The sequence below is a fragment of the Euleptes europaea genome, chromosome 4 (assembly GCF_029931775.1).
Source record: "Euleptes europaea isolate rEulEur1 chromosome 4, rEulEur1.hap1, whole genome shotgun sequence".
NCBI classification, from domain to species: domain Eukaryota; kingdom Metazoa; phylum Chordata; class Lepidosauria; order Squamata; family Sphaerodactylidae; genus Euleptes; species Euleptes europaea.
In genome coordinates, this window is record NC_079315.1 from 16,071,767 (window position 1) to 16,096,584 (window position 24,818).

At 47.5% G+C, this 24,818-nt stretch overlaps 1 protein-coding gene across 1 annotated transcript in view; it reads left to right on the top strand.

Annotated features, from left to right (window-relative positions):
* Positions 1–20,389: 20,389 nt before the first annotated feature.
* CORO2A (coronin 2A) overlaps positions 20,390–24,818 on the top strand; it is a 70,304-nt gene continuing 65,875 nt past the window's right edge. The window contains exon 1 of the mRNA XM_056847952.1: positions 20,390–20,404. Coding sequence (XP_056703930.1) covers positions 20,390–20,404 — 15 coding nt within the window. The remainder of the gene's footprint in view (positions 20,405–24,818) is intronic.

Genomic DNA, 24,818 nt, shown 5'->3' on the forward strand with positions numbered 1-24,818 from the left:
ATTGATTGTCTTTATCCTCTGGTAATTCAGTGGTCTTCAACCCCATGGGTCAGGATACTCGGGGAGACCCCAGCTGCTGAGCTGTGAGCCCCTCTAGAACTGCCATTTTGGGGGGCTGCTTTTTGAAAGGACCTACTACTACTGCCAATGCATAGAGAGCAAGGGTACCACGTCCCCCCATTTCTCTTTGCACACTCGCTGAGATGGTGAGGTGAGGTCACTGAACGGTGGAGGGGATTTCTCCACGGCTCTGACCCTTGGCTTGTTCTTCATCAGAGTACACTCCCTGGTGCTTAGCTTGTGTTTCCTGCCCCAGGCTGTCTTGGTCTGTTGTTGATCTTGTCCTTGGCCGTTAATGCATGGCTAGGATATCATTGGTTTGTCCCTCCCATGTCTCACACTTTTCTATCCCAAGATAAAAAAATGAACGCATGAGAAGGACAAACAAAAAGAGTCAGGCGGCAAGGAGAAGAAGCCACCATCAACCCTGCGGTGCGTGCACACACTCATACACCCTGCACACCCCAACCCCGGCAGGCAAGGGTTGGCTTACATCTTCCTCCTCGCACTCCGCCTTGCCTGGTACTGGAAGTGGGGCCGGGAGGTGTTGGCTTGCAATGGGCGCAAGCTTTCCCCTCCCCCGCCAGCTGGGAGGAGTGGGAGGGGAAAGTGGAATGGGCTGGAAGGGAAGCTAGTCGACCTGTGCGCTGAAACGCACAGGGAAGCAATCGCAATTGCAGCGATTATTTTTTAAAATTCGAGACCACACAGGAATTGGAAAATCGGGAAGTATCACACCGGAAGCGGGTTGCTCCCGCAGATTGGAGACCACCATGCGATTACAAAACAGAGATTCGCTACATTCACAGGAGAATCGCAAGACAAAACAGCCATGCGTTTTCGACCCTTGACACCTCTGAGGTCATAATTCGGCCCCCTTCCTCTTCTCATCACACAACTGTGATGTCACATGTTGGCAGCTCAGTGGCTCCCAAGTCTGGAAAGGCTGAAGACCATTGCGCTTAGGGGTTGCTAACTCCAGGTTGGGAAATTCCCGGAGATTTGGGGAGTGGGACCTGTGGAGTGCAGAGACTGGGAAGGTGGGTCAGCAGGGACGTGATGCCAAAGAGTCCAGCCTCCAACGCTGCTATTTCCTCTAGGGGAACTGACCTCTCTAGTGCGGAGATCAGTCATAATTCCAGGAGGACTCCAGGCTCCACCTGGAGGTTGGCAACCCTTACTGTGCTAAACACCATCTCTGAACAGTACCTTGCTGATTTTTCCCCTTTGTGCACTTTCTCGTTTCCTGCTGGAGGCCAGCAATGTGTCTGCATAAACATGTACATTCCGATTAAATTAACTTCCTTGACTGTAACCAGCCACTTTAGGGTGGGTTTGCATAGGCACCTAGCACACTAAAGTCTATGGACGCTTTCACATGTGCGGAATAATGCACTTTCAATCCACTTTCAATGCACTTTGCAGATGGATTTTACTGTGCCCCTTTATGCAGGGTCGATTTTGATGCTCGCTCAAAGCTGCCTTTTAAAATCCACACTTTAAAATGACTGACTATTCACTGTCCCAAAGCAAGAGAAAGCCAAACACATTCCACACACACCCACTCGCCTGCTCCTTCGTTCCTTCGTTTGCATAGCCGTTAGCAATGGTGATTTTTCATGGTTCTTTGCTTCGAGGCGGGGCGGAGCAAATACAAAAGGTCGCGCTAAAGGGGCGCTTAAGAAATGCGAACCAGGTATGCACCGGCTTCGCAGTGACGGCTGGAGTGAAGGTTCGTGAAGAAACTAAAAAATACTCAGGGCACTTCAGCCTGGAACGCACTGCTAATTACCAAGCATAAACGGCCTGTGTGAAATGGCAAAATCCACTTACAAACCATTGTTAAAGTGGATTGAAAGTGAATTGTTCAGGATGTGTGAAAGCGGATTATATTTTTAAAAAAATGTTAAATGTTCTCCTTTTGCTTTTCAAGTTTCCTAGCAGGGAATCAATGCTGTGTTTGTGAGTGAGAGAGACAGAGGGCGAAAACACACGGTCGCTTTAGCCTCCTTTAGTCCCTGTTTCAGCCAGGACTCAGCAAGGATCGAATGCACGTTTGGCGAAACACATGCTTTCGATCCCGGCTGAATCCTGGCTGAAACAGGGAGTAAAGGAGGCTAAAGCGACTGTGCGTTTTCGCTCAGAGATGCACATGAGCCGATTTCAAATTACTTGCTTGACAGTAGTCAGATGGCTTGTATCTGTGTGTGTGTGTGTGGGGGGATTCTTGTGTTTATTTAGCACTTTAAAAACTGTGGGGTTTCATAACTGTGGTATTTCTTTCCTTCTGCCCCCATTCATGTCTGTGATGCCCCTCTACATACAGGTGCTCATCCAAATAAGCCATTTATGGTAAATATATGTAGGGCTGCCACAGCAGCCACACACGCACACACAAAAAGCTGCAAAGCATTAAAATTCTCCGCGTTATCCTGACCCAACATTGAAATCTGTGCACAGTCCTTCACTTGCCAAGTGATTAAATGGTGGGTTAATATTTCCAATGAAACGGCACTCCCCCACCGTGGCACTGTTCAAACTTGTTGTATGGTTAAGGGCTCCCTTCCCTACAAGTGTTGGCCCAGGATCCTAATTCATGTTGGAGGTGCGGCAAGCGCTTGGTTATGCAATGCCATTGGCCATTTGCTTTTCTCAGTGTTTTGAAAGACGTTTGTTCTGGCTAGTCACGCTCTCTCAGCCCCACCTACCTCAGGGGGTGTCTGTTGTGGGGAGGGGAAGGGAAGGTGATTGTAAGCCGGTTTGATTCTTCCTTTAGTGGTAGAGAAAGTCAGCATATAAAAACCAACCTTCTTCTTCTTTTAATGCACTGACTGTTTATGTTTGCTGTGCACGTGTTTAATTATAGATTGAGATGGGATTCTGTACCAATTTTCTGTTCCCAGCTTCTGTTTAAGTTCTGTTCTCAGTCAGATATGCCGAAGTTTGCCTTAAGGGCTGGGAAACCGGCCCTATGAAATTCCAAATATGCAGAGTTGCTGGTTGGTACACTAGTCAAGGGTGAGTTAGATTGGAAGAGCTGCTTTTGCTGGAGGCAGTTTAAGGTTTTTTTCACGTCTGTTTTTTCACCTGAAGGTGCTGCCTTATATTGGATGAGACTATTGGTCCATCCAGTTTAGCACCACTTGGTTGTCTAAGTTTCCAGGCAGAGGTCTTCCCTGTTCTTTACCAAAGACTGAACCGTGTACAAAGGGCATGATGACATATTACACTTTCCTCAGGTTCTTCCTGTTTTGCCCGATCAGATGCACGCATACTATTTATTATTAACTTCAATTATAAGCGGCTTCCATAGTTCCTCCATTTTATCCTCACAACAACCCTGTGAGGTAAGTTAGGCTGAGGGTGTGTGACTGGCCCAAGGTCACCCAGCAAGCTTCCGTGGCAAAGCGGGGATTCGAACCTGGGTCTCCCAGATTCGAATTCGCCACTAACCACTTTGCTGGCTTGTGAGTTTCATGCTTGGAATTTAATTCCAAGGGACACATGATTCAGATCAGGACCACAATGTTCACGTGTGGGGGGTGGGAGTCATGTTTTCATGTGGCTGCGTAGACATGTATACAGTTCAGTGACCTTTATTTAAATGATATAACATTCCTGGAAGCTATTTTTATTTGCACTGAACTTTCTGATTCTTTTGCACTTTTAAAGCAGCCTCCATGGTTTATGTTGCTGATCTGAAGTATTTAAGCATATTGATAGTTCTTATATTCAGTTCAAGTACATGCCACTATGTATAACTTCCAAAGGGGATTTTTGTTGTTGTTGAGTCACTTAGTAACCATACTTGGTAAACCACATTTCCTGGGTTGTTGTTTTTTGCGTGCAATTTTCTACATTCCACTCTACTTCAAGCAGATTATCTCAGTACCGTCCACAATAATGGTTGATTCACTCACAAGTCCATGACTTGACTGGCATATGATCTTTAGAGGTATACCACTCCTTGATATGGAGGTTCTATTTAGCAGTCACGCCTCTGGAAAAAAAATCTGATAAAACTCCGATCCTTTAAAAATGCTATTGAAGCTAGTGGCCATCCCCAGATATTATAGTAGAGAATTGCATGAGCTGAACCACAAATCTATGCAGAAGAAAGCCTCGTGGTACTCAATGGGACTTAACTTTCCAGGTTAAGTGTGCAAAGGATTGCACTGTTGGTTACTTGTGCGAAGAACTGTATTCTACTGTCTTTTTTTTAAGTTAAGGTCAGTCATCTTTGCTGGGTGACCCTGAGGTCCAGCATCATGAATAAGGGAGAATAAAATCCCCCGGGTGATGCTCCGTAGAACAGAGAAGCTACCCTCTTCACCTTCTTGAACCTTGGCTGAACCTTTAATGCCCATATGCCCTACCGTGGCTCAGTGGTAGAGCATCTGCTTAGCATGCAGAAGGTCCCAAGTTAAATCCCCGGCATCTCCAGTTAAAGGGACTAGGCAAGGAGGTGATGTGAAAGACCTCTGCCTGAGACCTTGGAGAGCCGCTGCCGGTCTGAGTAGACAAGACTGACTTTGATGGGTCACGGGTCTGATTCAGTAGAAGGCAGCTTCATGTGTTCATGTGTACCTGTTCATTGCTGATGCTGCTTCTGTGTGCATTTCCCCTCTACAGTTCCTTCGGACTGTAGCCTTCCATATTACAAACCTTCCAGAAAAAAATGTCATTATGTTTTTAAATTTACACTCGCAGTTCTCTTCTGATCCAGCTGTTTAGAGAACGTAGCAATTTATGCAAAGAATAATGGCCCTTAAGGATAGATTCACATTTCCTTGTATCATGACTCTACTTTTCACTTTTCCTTTGTGTCCAAACCTTCTCTGATTCGTGTTACTTTTATACAGACGTGTGCTTCCTTTCTGCTGTAGATTGTACTGTTTGGATCTTTCCAGATTGGTGATGATGTAGGTGTAATGTTTCCTGATCTGTTGACCATGGTTAACCAGTCACAAGCATCTCACATGCTCACTTCCCCTCCTAGATTCCCCTCCCTTTCACTTTCCGGGGCCTCACTACCTGGCAAGTTTATGGATCTGTCCCATCTCTTGTCTACACTGGCGGTTCCGTGTAGAAACCTCATTCCCAGGTGTGTGAAGGCCCAATTCAGATCAAGACTGTGGCATGCGGGGAGATGGGGACCAGCCTTCTCTACTCTGCACATTTTCCCAAGCAGAAACAGCCCGGGAGAACCACCCTGAGTTACTGATAGATCACACATAAGTTTCCTCAACAGGGCAAATGGCAGCCATTTCATGTTGGAAAAATGGCATTTTGGGGAGGCTTAATCACTTCTCACATGGCACAGACCTGATCTGAATTGGACCCCGTGCATACCTAAGAATCTGAGTTTCAACATGCAGTTCCCAGTGACAGGGTCCAAGGAGACAGGTAAACAATGTATTTTGTGAAGTCAGTTGTTTCACCCGTGTTGAAACATTCCTTCTGCAGGTGAAATAACGTGAGCAGTTTCAAGGGAAGCCAAAAGAGATTTCTCATGAGTTTTGGACATCCTTTCTTAACAGGGTGCCCATGAAGTACGTAATTTATTTTAATTGTTCCCCTATAAATGATGACCCTGCTATCTGTAGTTGCTACCTCCTTCTGTTTGTTTTTGGAGGGAGGGGATTGTATTTATACAAGGGTTTATTTTTTTGGATTTTTCTGTGATTCTGTTCACCTTGTTGTGCCACTCCTCGGGATTATTACACAGACTCCCAGACACATTGGCTCAGGTGAGTTTCCAGGTTCATTTCAAGGAGCTAGTGTTAACCTTTAACCATCCTACAAGATGTGGGCCCAAGCTACCTGCAGGAACACTTTTTTTCCACATGTTCCTCCCCAGACATGAATATTACCAGATCACTCCGTTACCAATTGAGGTATATCATGTGCTAACAAACAGCAGTGCCTTGTCAGGTGTGGCCCCCGTTCTGTGCCTAAGGAGGCCTGCCTAGCCAAAGGATCCAGTTAGGTGGCTGGTGAGAACAGTTCTTGAGAAATGCTTTTCTTTTGTCTTGTGGGCAGAAAGCGGCACTGAAGACAGAGTTATGTTGCCTTTGTGAGTCCTATCTAGCCCTATGGCCTTGCTGCTTAGCTGTTTCGTTCTGATGTGTAAGTTTTGATGGCTGGATTTTATTGTCTGTCTCCCATGATCTGTTATCGTTCAATGCACAATGTAAAATTTTTAATAAAATAAACCAATCACTATTGGCAATTACATTCCTAACCTAGACCTGCTGATTTCAGTGTAGATTTAAGTAGATTCCTTTGAAATGTGGTGTTGGAGGAGAGTATTACAGATACCGTGGACAGCCAAAAAACAAACAAATCAGTGGGTTATAGATCAAATCAAGTCTGAATTGACCCTAGAAGCTAAAATGACTAAACTGAGGCTATCGTATTTTGGGCACATTATGAGAAGAAAAGAGTCACTGGAAAAGACAGTCATGCTAGGAAGGCAGTTGAAGGCTGCAGGAAAAGAGGAAGACCCAACAGGAGATGGATTGACTCTGTAAAGGAAGCCACGACCCTCAATTTGCAAGACCTGAGCAAGGCTGTCAAAGATAGGACATTTCGGAGGACATTGATTCATAGGGTCACCATGAGTCGGAAGCGACTTGACGGCACTTAACACACACACATTTACACATAGCCTCAACCTAGATGGCCCAGGTAGCCCAATCTTGCCTGATCTCAGAAGCTAAGCAGGGTCAGCCCTGGTTAGGACTTGGATGGGAGACCACCAAGGAAGTCCAAGGTTGGTACACAGAGGCAGGCAACGGCAAACCCCCCTCTGTCCGTCTCTTGTCTTGAAAATCACACTGGGTTGCCATTAAGTCTGCTTTGAGTGGATAGTTCTTTCTACCACCATCTGACATAGAAGAAGGTTGTTTTTTATGCCAATTTTCTCTATCACTTAAAGAAAGAATCAATCCTGCTTACAATCACCTTCCCCTCCCCGCAACAGACACCCTGTGAGGTAGGTGGGGCTGAGAGAGCTCTAAGAGAGCAGTGACCTGCCCAAGGTCACCCAGCAGGCTTCATGTGGAGGAGTGGGGAATCGAACCCGGTTCTCCAGATTAGAGTCTACCACTCCAAGCCACCGCTCTTAACCACTACACTACACCATGCTGGCTCTCTGGAATCCTGATACATCAATCTCCAGCCCAACTCCTTTCAGACTTCTCTCTAGTAATATTATGCTGTACGTCTTTAGTTCCTTAAAACCTGTTGATTTCTATTCTCCAATGTGAGACCAGAGATTTTATGGATAGAAATTTGCTGTGATTTGAGGGCACTTTACACGCATTCATTGCAGAAGTGGGGAGGGCCCAAGATGGAGAGAAAATCGAAGGAGTCATGAATGGATCAATTGAAGAAAAAAGAGGGGAATGAAACCCAACCTAGAAAACAGGAGCTGGGTACCCAAGGTTGGGTGGGATCAATAAAATATATAGTTAATGAAAATATAATTTATTTAAAGTGCTATGTCAAGATAAAAGTTATTTTAAAATGTTAAAACAGCACAAAGGCATTTCCTAAGGTTGATATCTATAACCACATGCCAGACGCGTTTCGGCCTGTTTGGCCTTCCTCAGTGGTCAATTGAAACCAATGTAAAACATGCACACATTTACAGACAGAAAAAGAAAGAAAGAAAAAGAAAAAAAGAAAGAAAGAGAAAGAAAGGTAAAGGTAGTCCCCTGTGCGAATCTCCGGGTCATTCCTGACCTATGGGGTGACATCACATCCCAATGTTTCCTAGGCAGACTTTGTTGAAGGGGTGGTTTGCCATTGCTTTCCCCAGTCATCTTCCCTTAACCCCCAGCAGCGAACTGGGTTCTCAAGGATGGAAGGCGGAGTCGACCTTGAGCCGGCTACCTGAAACCGACTTCCGTCGGGATCGAACTCAGGTCGTGAGCAGAGCCTGGACTGCAGTACTGCAGCTGACCGCTCTGCGCCACAGGGCTCCTCATATATACATATACAGACAATATATTCAGACCAGGCATGTATTTTGATTGTATAATATATTACCAGTTATACAAACATCTGGTAAGATTGTCTCAAGTTGTTATGCTGGCTGTATATGTCTCCCATATAAAATGTGGGCAATTATCAACCTGGTAAAACAGTGCCTCCCCTTTTAAATTCCTCACCCACAAAGTCTCCTTCTCTGTGAAGCTTTTGGGTTAACCATTCCGTCACCTTCCCCACCCAAACCACCGTCAAGGTTTGTCGCTGCAAAGTCCTGTGGGAAAGGGACCTCCAGCCAGCCCTGTTTGTGATACTGCCATCGAATTAACCGTTTGACGGGCTTTTAAAACAAACTTTAAAAACTGTGCCACCGTCTCCAATATATGGGGCGAACGATTGTTCAATAAATAGGAAACGTTAAAAGAATCTGCGACTTTCTGTCTATTAAGCAACAATGGACTTAAAAGTTCGTTACGAGATTCTGTGTAGAAACTGCAGTAAAATAAGACATGAGCAACCGTTTCAATAGAATTGATGCCACAAGGGCAAAGCCTTTCAGACAGAGGAATTTTCTGAAATCTGCCTTCTAGTAGCGCGGATGGCAAAACATTAAATCTGGCCAGAGAAATGGCTCTACGTTGAGAAGAGTCACAGGTGAGATAAGTATGGGGAAAGGGACCTCTTTTTCTCATGGCATTTAACAACTACCCACTTTGTGCTGTAATAATAAATTAGTAAATATAAATAATGTGTCTCGCCAGCAACCAAGTGAATTCATGCCATAGTATTCCCTATTGCTATGTATGGGTGTGGAAGTTGGACAATAAAGAAAGTTGACAAGAAGGAGGAGGAGTTGGTTTTTATATGCCGACTTTCTGTACCACTTAAGGGAGACTCAAACCGGCTTATAATCACCTTCCCTTCCCCTGTGAGGTAGGTGGGCTGAGAGAGCTCTTACAGAGCTGTGACTTGCCCAAGGTCACCCAGCTGGCTTCGTGTGTAGGAGTGGGGAAACCAAAAGACAAATAAATGGGCTCTAGATCAAATCAAGCCTGAACTGTCCCTAGAAGCTAAAATGACTAAACTGTGGCTATTGTATTTTGGTCACATGATGAGAAGACAAGACTTGCTGGAAAGACAATAATGCTAGGAAAATAGGTTTGCCAACCTCCAGATACTAGCTGGAGATCTCCTACTATTAAAACTGATCTCCAGACTATAGAGAACAGTTCACCTGGAGAAAATGGCTGCTTTGGCCATTGGATTCTATGGCATCAAAGTCCCTCCCCGCCCTCCTCAGGCTCCACCCAAAAAACCTCCCGCCAGTGGCAAAGAGGGACCTGGCAACCCTATAGGAAAAGCTGAAGGCAGTGGGAAAAGAGGAAGACCCAACATGAGATGGATTGACACTGTAAAGGAAGTCATGGTGTTTAGTTGCAAGATCTGAGCAAGGCTGTTAATGATAGGACTTTTTGGATGACATTGATTCATAGGGTCGCCACAACACTTAACACACACACACACACACACACACATCCTGGGGTGTGGATAGGATTGCCAACCTCCAGGTAGTAGCAGGAGATCTGCTATTACAACTGATCTCCAGCCGATGGAGATCCGTTTGCCTGGAGAAAATGGCCGCTTTGGCCATTGGACTCTATGGCACTGAAGTCCCTCCCCTCCCCAAACCCCGCCCTCAGGATCCTACCCAAAAACCTCCCGCTGGTGGCAAAGAGGGACCTGGCAACCCTAGGTGTGGAGAGGACTGGGAGGCGTTCCTTTCTTGTGTTAGTGAAAAGGCCTGATCCTATGCATGTTTCATGTGGCGTGTTGAAAAAAGGTCAAGTAGCATATTTTGAACATAAATATGCATCCTTGCAAATCTAGCCACTTCTTGCTTTACTAAAATGTTTGGCTGTCTGCTCAGCAGGTACTGGAGTGACCTCTACTGGATACCAATTTGAACTGCAGGCGTCTTTAGCAAGCCAGTTAAAACCGGGACCACCTTAGACTGTGTACAGAGAAATCGCTGGATGTCAAGTAATAGCAAAGCTTTATAGACATGCCTCCAAACTTCATTTTAAGGGGAACTGTTTTATGCAGCCCATGCTTGTTTCCTGAAACTACAATTACTAGAAGCAGTGTCCATTTCCACTACAATGGGTATTTTTTATTTGCGTTCTTTTACAAAAGAGATGAATAATCAAAAGGACCGCATGGGCCATGCCTAGTGGGACATTTCTTTCTTTAAATTAGTGCATTGGTCAAATAGTTCGGTTCCATCCCTCTCCAATATCCATGCCACCCAAACACTTGCTATCAACAGTATGTTCCTTCATCACTAACCTACAAATAAGGCAAGACTGTATGAAATTATGTGCGGTGTAGCTCAAGCATAGATCTGATCTGGGGTAGTATTTGGATGGGAGACCTTCAAGGAATACCAGGGTGATGTGGAGGCAGGCACATGCCTTGAAAACACCACCAGGGGTCACCATAAGTCAGCTGTGACTTGACAGCCCAAAAAAAATGCTCAAGGCATCTCTATTGACTCTGGATTGGATTCTGTCGCTCTGTTCTGCTATCTGAGGCGCTTTTCGCTGATGGAAAGCAGAAGAAGAGTTGGGTTGTATATGCTGACTTTCTCTACCTTTTTTTTTTTATTTTTTAAGGAGAATCAAACCGGCTTACAATCTCCTTCCCTTCTTCCCACAACAGACACCTTGTGAGGTAGGTGGGGCCGAGAAAGTTCAGAGAGAACTGTGACCACCCAAGGCCACCCAGCTGGCTTCGTGTATAGGAGTGGGGAAACAAATCCGGTTCACCGGATTAGAGTCCACTGCTCTTAACCACTACATCACGCTGGCTCTCCTTTGCCTGGTGCGAGGTATGGAGTAGTTCCTTCTATCTGGGAAAGGTTCCCAGGCAGAAGGAAACTATGGCTAAATCAGTCTGTGTGCAATGTAGCTGTATGTGTGCCATCAAGTAACTGCTGAATTATGGCGACCCCATAGGGTTTCCAAGGCAACAGACATTCAGAGGTGGTTTGCCATTGCTTGCCTCCGCGTGGGCTGAGAGAACTGTGACCGGCCCAAGATCGCCCAGCAGGCTTCATGTGGAGGAGCAGGGAACCGATCCCGGTTCACCAGATTAGAGTCCGCCACTCTTAACCACTACACCACGCTGGCAATGTAGCTATGCTCTCTGACTTTGCATCTGGGCATGGTTTAACAGCTCCAAGATCCTGTGATGCACCTTTCAGATTGTACACTGCTTCTCTGACCGGCATGCTAAAAAGCTTTGCTTTCCCAAAGGACTGCTTGAGCCATTTGTGGAGCTGAGCCTGCCCTGGGTACAGAACGCCACTGTGGTTTTGCAAGCAGAGGTTGGTACTGTGACAGCTATAAAATGGAATCATCTCAAAGCTTTGTTGAGCTTTCTTTCCATAATTCCATTGGCTTTTGCAAGGAGGAATGACTCATAATTCTCATCGCTCAAGACATGCAGGCTGATAGCTATGGAAATGATCCAGTTCTGGTTCTTTATTAAGAACTGCTCTCTGCGGTGGAATAAACCCATGAACACAAGAAGCTGCCTTATGCTGAATCAGACCCTTGGTCCATCAAAGTCAGTATTGTCTACTCAGACCGGCAGCGGCTCTCCAGGGTCTCGGGTAGAGGTCTTTCCCATCACCTCCTTGCCTAGTCCCTTTAACTGGAGATGCCGGGGATTGAACCTGGGACCTTCTGCATGCCAAGCAGATGCTCTACCACTGAGCCACGGCCCCTCCCCTTATCCCCCTTTGCAAATCTGCTCCCAAAGTTAATAATTCACCCTTCTTTATGCTGAGCCTTTATCACTTGGGAATAATTTTAGTCACAGAGGACAAGCTTCTAGTCCATACCGAACTTTGCACTGAAGGCAATGCTAACAAAGTCCATGTTTCATCTTGTTGTGACCCGTGTCGACAATGTCAAAAGGCTGAGGTTTCGTTTGAGTGAGGCCCAAAGAACGATTAAATTCAATAAAACTCCGGTCGTATTTCTGAGTCTGCTGACGGATCAACAGAGTGGGGAATGGCTTAAAACAGGGATGGGGAACCTCAGGCCCGGGGGCTGTATGCGGCCCCTGAGGACATTTTTTGTGGCCCTCGGGAGCTCCAGGGCCCTGCCACGGAGGGGCAAGGCAGGGCAGCCCTCCCTGAGGGTGTTCCTGGGGCCACGGCTTGCAGGTTCGCTCCGGCGCCCTTTGGACCTCCTCTCACCAACTGACGGCTGTTAGTCGGCGAGAGGAGGAGGAGGGATGCTTCCCCCAACGCTGCCCCCTGTAGCCGCCAGGGCACACTGTAAGCCCCTCTTGCTGCCTGTCGGCTGTTGAGCAGCGAGAGGGAGGGGGGAAAGAGGCCCACAGCTCCCGGCAGCACAGCATGTGCGCAGGAGCCGATCGGGTTTTGGGGGGCCTTTTGTGGACTCGGGGGGGGAGGGCATGGAGCCTGGGGCCAGGTCGTGTGGGGCCGGCGTGTGGGTGTGTAGGGGCGGGGAGGCTTTTCTCTCTCCCTCTCTTTCTGTCTCTTTCTTTGTCTGTCTCCCTCGGTCATTTTCTTTCTCCCCCTCTTTCCATTTCTTTCTCCCTCTCTCCCTTTTCCTCTTTCTCTGTTTTCCTTCCTTCCTCCCTTGCCAATTGACCACGGACTGCGCCCCCCTGGCGCCTCGTTTGCTCGGGCCCACCGCTGGCTGCCCTTCCGCCTGGGAGGGGGGAGGACCGGGGGAGTGGGGACGCCCTCCAGGCCTCCCCTGGGGTTACCAACCTCCAGCTGGTGGCCGGAGACCTGGCAACCCTAGCCTCTCCCCCCCCACTCGGAGATCTACACCTGGTATGGCCCCCGAATGATGTTATAAATGTGCAAATGGCCCTTGGCAGAAAAAAGGTTCCCCACCCCTGGCTTAAAACAAATCTAATAGAAACAGCGATTAAAACATATTGCATGGCAGTCTCTAAGGGGCCATTCCTGAAAAATGGGCCCAAAGCCCTTAGGAGGCCCACTATGGCCTCTGCCGGCGCAGGGGTCCACACCACTGGCGCCCGGAAGGTGCACACTGGCGTGAGTGGCCCCCGCGCCGGTGTGCAGGGCCAGGTGCTGCTCCCCAACCGCCGCTGCCTCCCACTGGCCTCTGGCCGCGCTAGTCGGCCTCCCGAGCACTTTCGGCTCAGGAACGCCTTTTTTTATTTTTGTATTTTAGCTGGCATATCTCCTGTGCAACCCTATGAGGGTTGCACAGGTTTTTGGCACCGGGCAGAGGTTTAGACTGTGCCGAAACCTCTTTAGGAGGCAACGCCGCCAGTTTGCTTCCTAAGCCCGGTGCAGGCATTCCTTTCAGGAATGCACTGTAAGCCTTATTCTGGAACTAACTGAAGTTATATGATCTTAGGGCAAGTCCATAAGTTACCAGTTCCTTAACATTATAAAAATAAAAGGGAATGTCTTTAAATTTTATATTCTATCACTACAGATCTGACACTTTTTAAATGTTTGCAGCCATGAGACTCCTTTCTTTTGAATACCTGATGATGATCTCAAACCTGTCGTGATAATACTTAGCATTTTCCATTGTGCATTTCCTCAAGGCTGGAAGCATTTCACACATCAGAATTATCTGTACATTAGAGGTGGAGTGGGAGGGCTGAGGTTAGGGTTGCTAGCTCCAGGTTGGGAAATACCTGGAGATTTTGGGGGTGGAGTCTGAGGAGGGCGGGGTTTGGAGAGGGGAGGGACTTCAATGCCATAGAGTCCAATTGCCATAGAGTCCAATTGCCAAAGCAGCCATTTTCTCCAGGGGAACTGATTTCTATCACCTGGAGATCAGTCGCAACAGTGGGAGATCTCCAGCCACCACCTGGAGGTTGGGAACACTAGCTGAGGTGGAGAGACAGCAGCTTGTGACTTCATGGTTTATGGGAATAAGAGGAAGAAACCATAAAATTGAGCTAAATGTTTTGAATTCTACCACTTTAGGCTCATGTTAAAAAAAACCCACTAATGTCGCAACACACACCTTAACAGCGTGACCACGCGACAGAGGCTGCAGGGTTTTATTACGGACTTTCCCATGGATGGGCATGACGTTGCTTGGACTTCGATACTGATAAATTTAGAGTGGCAATAAATACATTCCTGGACTTTAGCACAGCCTGGCTTTCTAGCCTAATCACACCCTCCCGTAACTCTCACAAAAGGGCTCCTTCTTTTCTCATCTGCAGATCGATGGAAGGGTATAATTTAACCGCCTTGAAGACTTTCAGCAAGAACAGGATCGGAACGTATAATGTAATAATTTGTTAGACTGCACAACCTGAGCCAGGCTCTCTTGGCCAGGCTAGCGCCCATGTACAACCCATAGTATCCATGCAGAGCCAGCGTGGTGTAGTGGTTAAGAGCAGTGGTTTGGAGCGGAGTCTGATCTGGAGAACCGGGTTTGATCCCCCACTCCTCCACATGAGCGGCGGAGGCTAATCTGGTGAACTGGATTTATTCCCCTGCTCCTCCACATGAAGCCTGCTGGGTGACCTTGGGCCAGTCACAGCTCTCTTAGAGCTCTCTGAGCCCCACCCACCTCACTGGGTGTCTGTTGTGGGAGGGGAAGGGAAGGTGATTGTAAGCCAGTTTGATTCTCCCTTAAGTGATAGACGAAGTTGGCATATAGAAACCAACTCCTCCTCCTTTTTGCTGCTGGAGATATTTACGGGTGGCAGAAGAAGACTTGGCTTTTATAACCCACTGTTTCTCTACGTAAGGAGTCTCTCAGCCCATTCCTGAAAAATGGGCCCAAAGCCCTTATCAGGTGGACTACGGCCTCCGCCGGCGCAGGGGCCCATAGTGCTGGCGCCCAGAAGGCGCACTCCAGCGTGAGTGGCTCCAGTGTCGGCGTGCAGCGAGCCAGGAGGTGTTCTGGCGCCCTGGGAGGTGTTCCCGGGGCGTAACAGCTCTGGCCGCAGGGCCGACGTTATTCTGCCTCCCGAACACTTTCGGCTCAGGTATACCCCTTTTTATTTCTAAGATATGCCAGCTTTTAGCTGCTGGCGTAGCTCCCGTGCAACCCTATGAGGGTTGTACGGGTTTTGGCGCCGGGCAGAGGTTTCGGCAGTGTCAAAAGAGGTTTCGGCAGTGACGCCGCTAGTTTGCCTCCTAAGCCCGGCGCAAGCATTCCTTTCAGGAATGTGCTGTCAAAGTGGCTTACAATTGACTTCCCTCCCCCACTGGCCACAACAGACACCTGGTGAGGTCGGTGGGGCTCAGAGAGTTCTGAGAGAGCCGTGACTAGTCCAAGATCACCCAGCAAGCTTCATGTGGAGGAGTGGGGAATCAAACACTGTCCTCCAGAGAAGACGCCACTGCTCTTATCCAATACACCTTCTTGGCTCTCCAGCAAGTGGGCATATGCCACTCCTAGCTGGGATGGGGTTTTGAGGTCGAAGCTGGGCAATTCCCACACCCAATGCAGGATTTTCCTGCATGCCATGGGATTCCCCTGCCACACACACTTATAGGGTATGTGGAAGTTAAGAACAGGAACAGTCAGTAAAATTCTGGATATAATGATACCCACAGGCACAAGAGAAGAGCCCTGTGGTGTAGAGTGGCAAGCTGCAGTACTGCAGTCCAAGCTCTGCTCATGACCTGAGTCTGATCCCGAAGGAAGTCGGTTTCAGGCAGCCGGCTCAAGGTTGACTCAGCCTTCCCATCCTTCCGAGGTCGGTGAAATGAGGACCCAGCTTGCTGGGGGTAAAGGGAAGATGACTGGGGAAGGCACTGGCAAACCACCCCGCAAACAAAGTCTGCCTAGTAAACGTCGGGATGTGACGTCACCCCATGGGTCAGGAGTGACCTGGTGCTTGCACAGGGAACCTTTACCTTTTTTCTTTTCTTTTCTTTTTTTACAGACACAAGAATTTGCCTCCGGGACTATTTCAAGGACTCTGTACCAGAAAGGTCTTACAGCACAATACTGAATTTAGTTCTGAATATTTGCAGCTTTCCTGGAGAACTGCATGAGATAAAATTTCAGGGTGACTTTTCACTGGTTTGGGGCCTTGCGGAGAACTCAGACGGACAACCAGACGACCCCGGGGCGCACTCTCTCAGGCAGCCTTTCTCAAGCAGGTTCCTGGCAAACAACAAAGGATTTTTATCGCTCCAGGTGTAGAGATGCAGTAAATGTATATGCACCTGAAGGCTTAGATGCAGTGAGTTATACTCGCTAAATACCTTCCTTCCCTGCCTGGAATCCAAAACTCTTACCTTATCATGAAACGGTGATATGGGAGTTGCATAGTCTGGCAGCAAATTAAAGAATGATATATATTTGGAAAATAAGACTTGGAAAAGTTCAGGGTCAGCTGGCAGCCATTCCTGATCCGCTTTGCTCAGAAAAGTTGGACTCATTTTATAACTGCATCGCTTTTCTTTGCCATTTCCCCCCCGCCCCCGTTTTCTTTCTTTCTTATGCTGTCGTACCATCAGCCCTGCAAATCTACCCAAATGCTTCCAGCCAACAAAAACTCGTAATACCTTACCTGCCTCTATAGACTTGTTAGTCATGTGTGTCCTGAAAAAGAGGAGGGGGAGAAGTAGAAGGAGGAGGAGAAAAAGGAGGAGGAGGAGAAGAAAGAAGAACAAGCATTTGTAAAATTTCTCTGCCTGGTTGTTCGGAGAAAAGTTTAAGTGTATGTGTGTGTGTTAAGTGCCGTCAAGTTGCTTCCGACTCATGGTGACCCTATGATTCAAAGTCTTCCAAAATGTCCTATCTTTGACAGCCTTGCTCAGATCATGCAAACTGAGGACCGTGGCTCAATTTATGGAATCAATCCCTCTTGTTGGGTCTTCCTCTTTTCCTGCTGCCCTCAACTTTTCCTAGCATGATGGTCTTTTCCAGTGACTCTTGTCATCTCATGGCGTGACCAAAATATGATAGCCTCAGCTTAGTCATTTTAGCTTTTAGGGTCAGTTCAGGCTTGATTTGATCTATAACCCACTGTTGTTGTTTTTGGCAGTCCGCGGTATCCGTAACACTCTCCTCCAACACCACATTTCAAAGGAATCTATTTTCTTTCTATCAGCTTTCTTCACTGTCCAGCTTTCACACCCATATAGTAATAGGGAATACGATGGCATGAATTAACTGGATCTTGGTTGCCAGTGACACATCCTTACACTTCAAAATCTTTTCTAGCTCCTTCATGCCTGCCCTTCCTAGTCTCAATCTCCTTCTGATTTCTTGGCTGCAGTCTCCCTTTTGGTTGATGGTGGAACCAAGGAATAACCCTAGATGGAAGTAAAGAGCCCTTCCTCGCCAAGAACCGTTCAGCCTCTGAGCTCTCATCCTGGCATCTGGGCAACCTCTGGGAGGGCAGCAAATTGGCTGCATAGGTGGCATAGTTAAACCACCATCACCACTTTGGCAAGCCCCCCCCCAAAGACCAAACTGGCCTCCGTGTGTTTGTGTGTGTGTGGGAGGCTACTACTCCCCATTTTCCTTGAGCAGCTTGCCCCTATGCTTGCCAAACTCCAGGCGGGGCCTGGCGATCTCTCAAAATTATAACAGATGTCCTCTAGGCTACAGAAATTAGTTCACCTGAAGGAAATGGCTGCTTTGGAGGAGGGTGGACTCTATGGCACTATACCCTGAGGAGGTCCCTCCCTCCCAAGCCCCACCCTCTCCAAGCTCCCCCCTCCCAAATCTCCAGGAACTTAGCCAACCCAAAGTTGGCATCCCTACTTGCTCTCCTGGGACCTCTCTTCTGGGCCCCAAACCCCACCCTCCTCTGGCTCCACCCCAAAAACCTCCCACCAGTAGCAAAGAGGGACCTGGCTACCCTAGTACCAGCATATCAGCCAGTACCTACATTGCTGAGCGTCTTGGGGAGAAGCAGGAAATCTGCAAAAGTTAAAAAAAAAATTGCAATGCACAAAATAGCATTTCTTAGCGGTGTGCACGCGTATGGTGGTGGTGGGGAGAACCTAGAATCATAGAGTTGGAAGGGGCCACCAGGGTCATCTAGTCCAAACCCCCTGCACGATGCAGGAAATTCCAAACTATCCCCCCCACACCCCCCCCGTGACCCCTACTCCACGCCCAGAAGATGGCCAAGGTGCCCTCCCCTCTCGCGATCTGCCTAAAGTCACAGGCCAATTATTCATGGAAGGTTTTGCACTGGATTTGCCACTCTTTAGATGCACTTTTCCCCCATACATATTCTCAAAACTCAACAATAAGCCGCCATGCAGAGTTTTGAGAATTCAGATGGGGAAAATGTGTATCTATAGAGTGACAAATCCAGTGCAAAGCCTTCCATGAATTATTGGCCACAGACCTCGGCTAATGTGCTTATACTGCACCCCTGGGGTTTCAGGATCCAGCCCTTCCTTAATCCGGAGTTGCCTTGGCCGGCGTCCAGAAGGGTGTTTTCTCCGCCAGGTGCCGAGAAGACGCCGCCGGAGGCGAACGCTGCGGCATCCCCATTTCCCCCAGAGAGCTGCCCTGCAGGGACCGCGTTTCTGCCTGCGCCTCTCCAAATCCTTGCCTTCATCAACAATACCATCGCCTAGGCATGGATAACATATTGTGAAAATGAATTAAATATGGGAAATGTTAAAGGCTATGATTTAATCTAATTCAATTGATCAATGTTGAAAGGATGAAGTATTCAATAATTAAAGTATATAGGATGATAATATGTAGTTCATGGAAATGATATAATGAATTAGAAAACAAATACAGAGGGGATTATATAGATATTAATTTGATAGAGGAGGGGAGAGGGGAAGTCAGAAAAGTCAACACTGATTAGGCTGATTAGTTTGAAATTGTTTTATTTTATGTAACTGTGAAGATGATAATATTGAAATTGAATGTGACTTAATAAGAAAATAAAAAAATCTTTAAAAACAACAACAATACCATCGCCTTTTCCGCCGAGACTCCCGGATCGGGCTCTATGCATGGGAGGTTTCGCCTTTGATTTTCCACTCTCTAGATCAGTGATTCGCAACCTGGGGTTCATGTAGCTATCACGAGTACAGCGTGCTTATCAGTTGGTCCAAGAACTCCTCCAGACGGTAGCTACTATAAAAGTGCTTGTATTTATTTAAAGTGCAACAAAAGTCCAGTATACACTTTACAATCCTTTACACTCTCCAGCAGAGCCTCCGGCTTAGCCCTGTATAGTCACCCCAACACTGAGCCTCAGAGGCTGTGCTCTTATATACATATTGCTTCCCCAGATAATTACCTGGCCACCTGCAGCATTGCATCATGCTGCCGGCCATATCTGGTTGTATCCAGTCCACCCTGCCGGTGCAAGTCATTACAACCCCTTGCATCAGCTAGATTCAGTGGATCTAACACACTGACAGCTCCTTCTCGACCAGCTGTCCTGTCATATCATAGCACGCTTGCATATTCTTGACAGTAGCCCCAGGGGTACAAACCAGGACATTTAGGGGTACGCGGGGGTGGGGGGAATGAATAACGGTGGAAATATAAATTTAAAATAACAGCAACTATATTAATTACAAACGTTTTGGTAACGTGAAGGGTACAATTGATGGAAATGGGCTACCAAGTGGAAAAAAAGATTGGGAATCACTGCTCTAGATGTGCATTTCCCCCCATCCGGATTCTCAAAACTCAACATTAAACCCCCCCGTGCAGAGTTTTGAGAATATGGATGGGGGGGGGGGAACGTGCATCCAGAGAGCGGCAAATCCCGGGCAAAACCTCCCGTGCATAAATGGCCCAAGGGCGGCACACAAAGGAAGGGAGAGGGGGGGGGGCATCTCGGCCTTTCCTCCCTTTTTCCTCCCGCAGCTCCACCCACCTCCCTGCCCTCTCCAGCTCGCGGGTAACTCCGCAGTGACTTTGCAAGCGTGCACCCTGCCCGAGGGAGCCCGCACGTTGCAAGCAGGCAGATTATTATTATTATTATTATTATTATTATTATTATTTTGCAACGTTAAAGGTGGGATGCTTTAAAAAAATAATAATCATAACAACAAGGGGTCGGGAAGCAGCTTTCCTCGACCGGCGTCTTGCAAGCGCCTCGCCGGCCACGAGTCATGCACGAGCGCGATCCCCGGGTCCTGCTGCAGCACCTGTAAGCGGAGAGGCAGGCTCGGCTCTGCACGAGGAGGAAGGCGTGGTGCCGATCTCGTCGGAAAGCCTTTGCTGCAGAGAGGGGGGGGGACACGAGGGGGAGGCGACGGCATCTCGGGCGGGCTGCTCGGCCCTTGGCCGCTGCGCCCCCTCCTCCCCCCCCCCGCCCCCAAATTCCGGGCTGCATGACCATCACAAAGGTAGGGGAGGCTTGCAAAGATGCACCTGCTACCGTGAAAAAGCAATTCGGAGCAGCTGGTCTGGCTGTTGCAGCGCCTTTAAGGTCTTCGTTGGGGGGGGGGTCTTTGCAAAACGTGTCTGACATAGGCTTGCTATTGCAGCGCCTTTAAGGTTTGCGTTGGGGGGGGGATCTTTGCAAAACACATCTGACATAGGCTTGCTATTGCAGCGCCTTTTAAGGTTTGCGTTGGGGGGGATCTTTGCAAAACACATCTGACATAGGCTTGCTATTGCAGCGCCTTTAAGGTTTGCGTTGGGGGGGGATCTTTGCAAAACACACCTGACATAGGCTTGCTATTGCAGCGCCTTTTAAGGTTTGCGTTGGGGGGGGGGTCTTTGCAAAACACATCTGACATAGGCTTGCTATTGCAGCGCCTTTTAAGGTTTGCGTTGGGGGGGGGATCTTTGCAAAACACATCTGACATAGGCTTGCTATTGCAGCGCCTTTTAAGGTTTGCGTTGGGGGGGGGGATCTTTGCAAAACACACCTGACATAGGCTTGCTATTGCAGCGCCTTTTAAGGTTTGCGTTGGGGGGGGGTGTCTTTGCAAAACACATCTGACTTTGGCCAATTATGCGCGGGAGGTTTTGCCTTGGATTTGCCCCTCTCTAGATGCACATTTCCCCCACCCATATTCTCAAAACTGAAAAATAAGCCCTCCCCATGCAGAATTTTGAGAATTCAGATGGGAAAAATGTACATCCAGAGAGGGGCAAATCCAAGGCAAACCCTCCCGTGCATAAATGACCATAGACTTGCTATTGCAGCCCCTTTAAGGTCTGCGTTGGGGGGGGGGGGATCTCTGCAAAACGCATCTGACATAGACTTGCAGTTCTTCCTGGATGCTATTAAAGAGGGAGGGTCCCCTTTGCGTCCGAGGAGAGGGGGAAAATGGCAACCTCTGAAACGAAAAATATTTCTTTTTCCTTGGATAAGTTTTGTTGGATCAAAATTCGGTTTTTTTTTGGGGAGGGGGGGAACATCTGGTGAGGTTGGCTGGGTGGGCTGAGCCATGAGCTGATTCCCCCCCCCCTTTAAGAAATAAAGAGCGGACTCCACCAGGAAGTTATTCTGTGCAAGAAAAGGTTTTTTTCTCCCCCCTTTTGAAAAGGTGTTGCAGATTTCCTAGCATTTCCTGGACAGGGTGGAATCTCGGCCCTATGGTGGAGGGTAGGGCGTAATATTTACTTGAATAAATACGATAATTGTCTTCTGATGGAGAATTGCCAACTCCTGGTTTCTGGACTGGGCGTTGGAGCTGAGTCAGTCTGGTCGGAGCTGGCCAGAATTGGAATATAAAGGGCTTTTTGCATCTCAAGAATTGGGGCCAGTGGATGCCTGCTGGCCTTGGCCTGTTCACCTATGGTGTATAAAAATCTGCTCCAGGTGATCAGCCAGGAAAAAAACTTTTATCAGTTGGAAAGAAGTTGGTTCTCTTTTTCTTCCAGGCTATTAGTATTCTGGTTGTTATTAGCAGAGATGTTTGTGGGCATTTTGCAGGCAATGAGCAACTTTGTGGACTTCTTTTCAAGGCTGCGGGAATTGGTATCAGGCCGAACATAGTTATATTAGTAAGGCCGTTGAAACATTGGTTCACTGGCAAACCCTGTTTGGTTCACTGGCGGCCTTATCAGGAGCCATGTACAAGTCTGTTCGCTATAGGTAAGGACCCATAGCTATAGATACAAATCTGTTTATTCTCCTGTTATTGTGAATTGATCTTAAATTACATGTCCCACTTATGTAAACCATCAGGCACTTTATGTTTCTGAACCTTTACAAAGGTAGTTCAATCCTTGTAAAACATTTTCCCCCTCTTAAAGCAAGATGGAGATTTTCTCCAGAGGGTGTGTACTTAAGTAGGCTGCTGTCCTGAGGAGTAAGCCCTGTAGAATAAAATGGGATTTACTCCTGAGTAGACATGCTTGAGAGCCAGCGTGGTGTAGTGGTTAAGAGCGGCGGACTCTAATCTAGAGAACCGGGTTCGATTCCCCACTCCTCCACATGAAACCTGCTGGGTGACCTTGGGCCAGTCACAGTTCTCTCAGAACTCTCTCAGCCCACGCGGAGGCAGGCAGTGGCAAACCACCTCTTAATATCTTGCCCTGGCAACCCTGCTGGGTCATCTCTTGCCTTGAAAACCTTACAAGGTTGCCATAAGTCGGCTACTTACACACACAAACACGGACCTGCTTAGGATGGTTCACTAGGTCACTTAGGAGGGGCTGGATTAGTTTGAAATACTGTAATACTGGGTACAAAAATATATATATAAAGTACATGGAAGGGGGAGGTGAGAGAAATGCCACATTGCATTCCATAATAGAAGCCAGAAAATCTTATTGTTTTTCAATGTCATTTATCCAATATTGTTTTTCAATGTCATTTATCCAGCTAAATCTATTTCCCCCAACATTCTTTTCCCATTGCAGTGTCCATTCCCAGACAAAATCAAGTACTTAAATATATGTAATTTTTATATCCAGCATCAGTTAACCACTCCATTGTACTGACAATCTGGGTCTTTTCTCCCTCCTTTCAACATATGCCTATCAAAGAGAGATTGTAAGAAATATTTCATGGTACTCATTGTGCATTACTTAACGCAGAGTATAAGGGTGCGGCCTTTCTCTGTCCCTCTGAGTTTATTTAGGGAGGGGCTGTGGCTCAGTGGTAGGGTATCTGCTTGGTATGCGGAAGGTTCCAGGTTCAATCCCCAACATCCCAATTAAAAGGACCAACTACAGGTTGAGTGTCCCTTATCCAAAAATTGGCGTGGTCCAAAATCTGAAACTTGAACCAGACTGCGCCTGGCCCCATCCCAGGTGATGTGAAAGACCTCTGCTTGAGACCCTGGACAGCCATTGGCAGTCTGAGTAGAAAATACTGACCTTGATGGACTGATAGTCTGATTCTATATAGAGCAGCTTTATATAGAGCAGCTCTATGTGTTGGAGGAATAGATAAAACCGTTGTCCAATACTGTAGAAGGTATTGATTGCACTGACTTGGGGAAACTCAATGAAGGTGTGCAAATCCTGGCAGAGCAAGGATTCGAACCTGGGTCTCCGAAATCCTTGTCTGACCACTAGACCACACTGGCTCCTTGTGATCTCTGAAGGTTATGACGCACAAAGGTGGCATATAAATTCTTGATATAAGTACATAAACTGTTGTGCTTTGTATGCATCCTATGGAACTCCAGAGAACCACAGGAGGCTACCTGGACCCTTTTGCTTGGAGAAGGGCTTGGGTTGTTCTCAGATGCTGGTGTTGCAAAGTGTCACTCCAACGGGTGCTAATTGCTGTGCACTAATTATCCAGTCCTGATTAGCGCAAGAATTGCCTTACCTTGCTCTGATAAACAACCTGTCCATTTTAGCATTCTTTTTCCAGCAGCCAGCCCTGGGAAGCTGTTGAAAGCACCGCAAAAGAGCAGCATGAACACATGAAGCCGCCTTATGCTGAATCAGAGCCTCGGTCCATCAAAGTCCATATTGTCTACTCAGACCGGCAGCGGCTCTCCAGGGTCTCAGGCCAGGGTCTTTCACATCACCCACTTGCCTAGTCCCTTTAACTGGAGATGTGGGGGATTGACCTTGGGATCTTCTGCATGCCAAGCAGACGCTCTTCCACTGAGCCACAGTTCCTCCCCAATTTCGGCATCTCTGTGATTTCCTCAATATCCAGCACCAGGAACCAGCAACTTGAGCTTCTGTACTGAAACTAGCAGTTATTTAAATTCCTTATGTCTAGGGCTGCCAACTGCCTGGTAGGGGGGGATATCCTGGCTCTTTAACAGAGGCGTAATGGGACGTTGTTTACCAGATGATGTCATTTACCTGCGTGCAGCGAAAAGCTTCCGCTGCCCATCTCCGCACGTTGCCTCTTTTACAAACACAGGATATTTTTCTCCAGGCCTGTTGGCCACCCTGCCTCATTCCTCTCATCTTACGGTTCTTTCGACTCAAAGGTCTTGAACAGATCAAGATCCAGCTCTCTTACAGCTGAATGTTTAGTGACTGCGGAGGTAGTTTTCTGATCCTCATCCACAGGGAAAAACAGGACTGTTTTTTTTTTTTTTTGGTTTTTTTTGAGATTGTGGATTCACATAATTTATGAAGAGGGTCACGCCATGGGACAACAAGAGTCACTGGAAAAGACAGTCATGCTAGGAAAAGTTGAGGGCAGCAGGAAAAGAGGAAGACCCAACAAGAGATGAATGGACTCAATAAAGGATGCCACAGCCTTCAATTTGCAAGATCTGAGCAAGGCTGTCAAAGATAGGACATTTTGGAGGACTTCCATTCATTCATTTTGGAGGACTTTCATTCATAGGGTCGCCGTGAGTCGGAAGCGACTTGACGGCACTT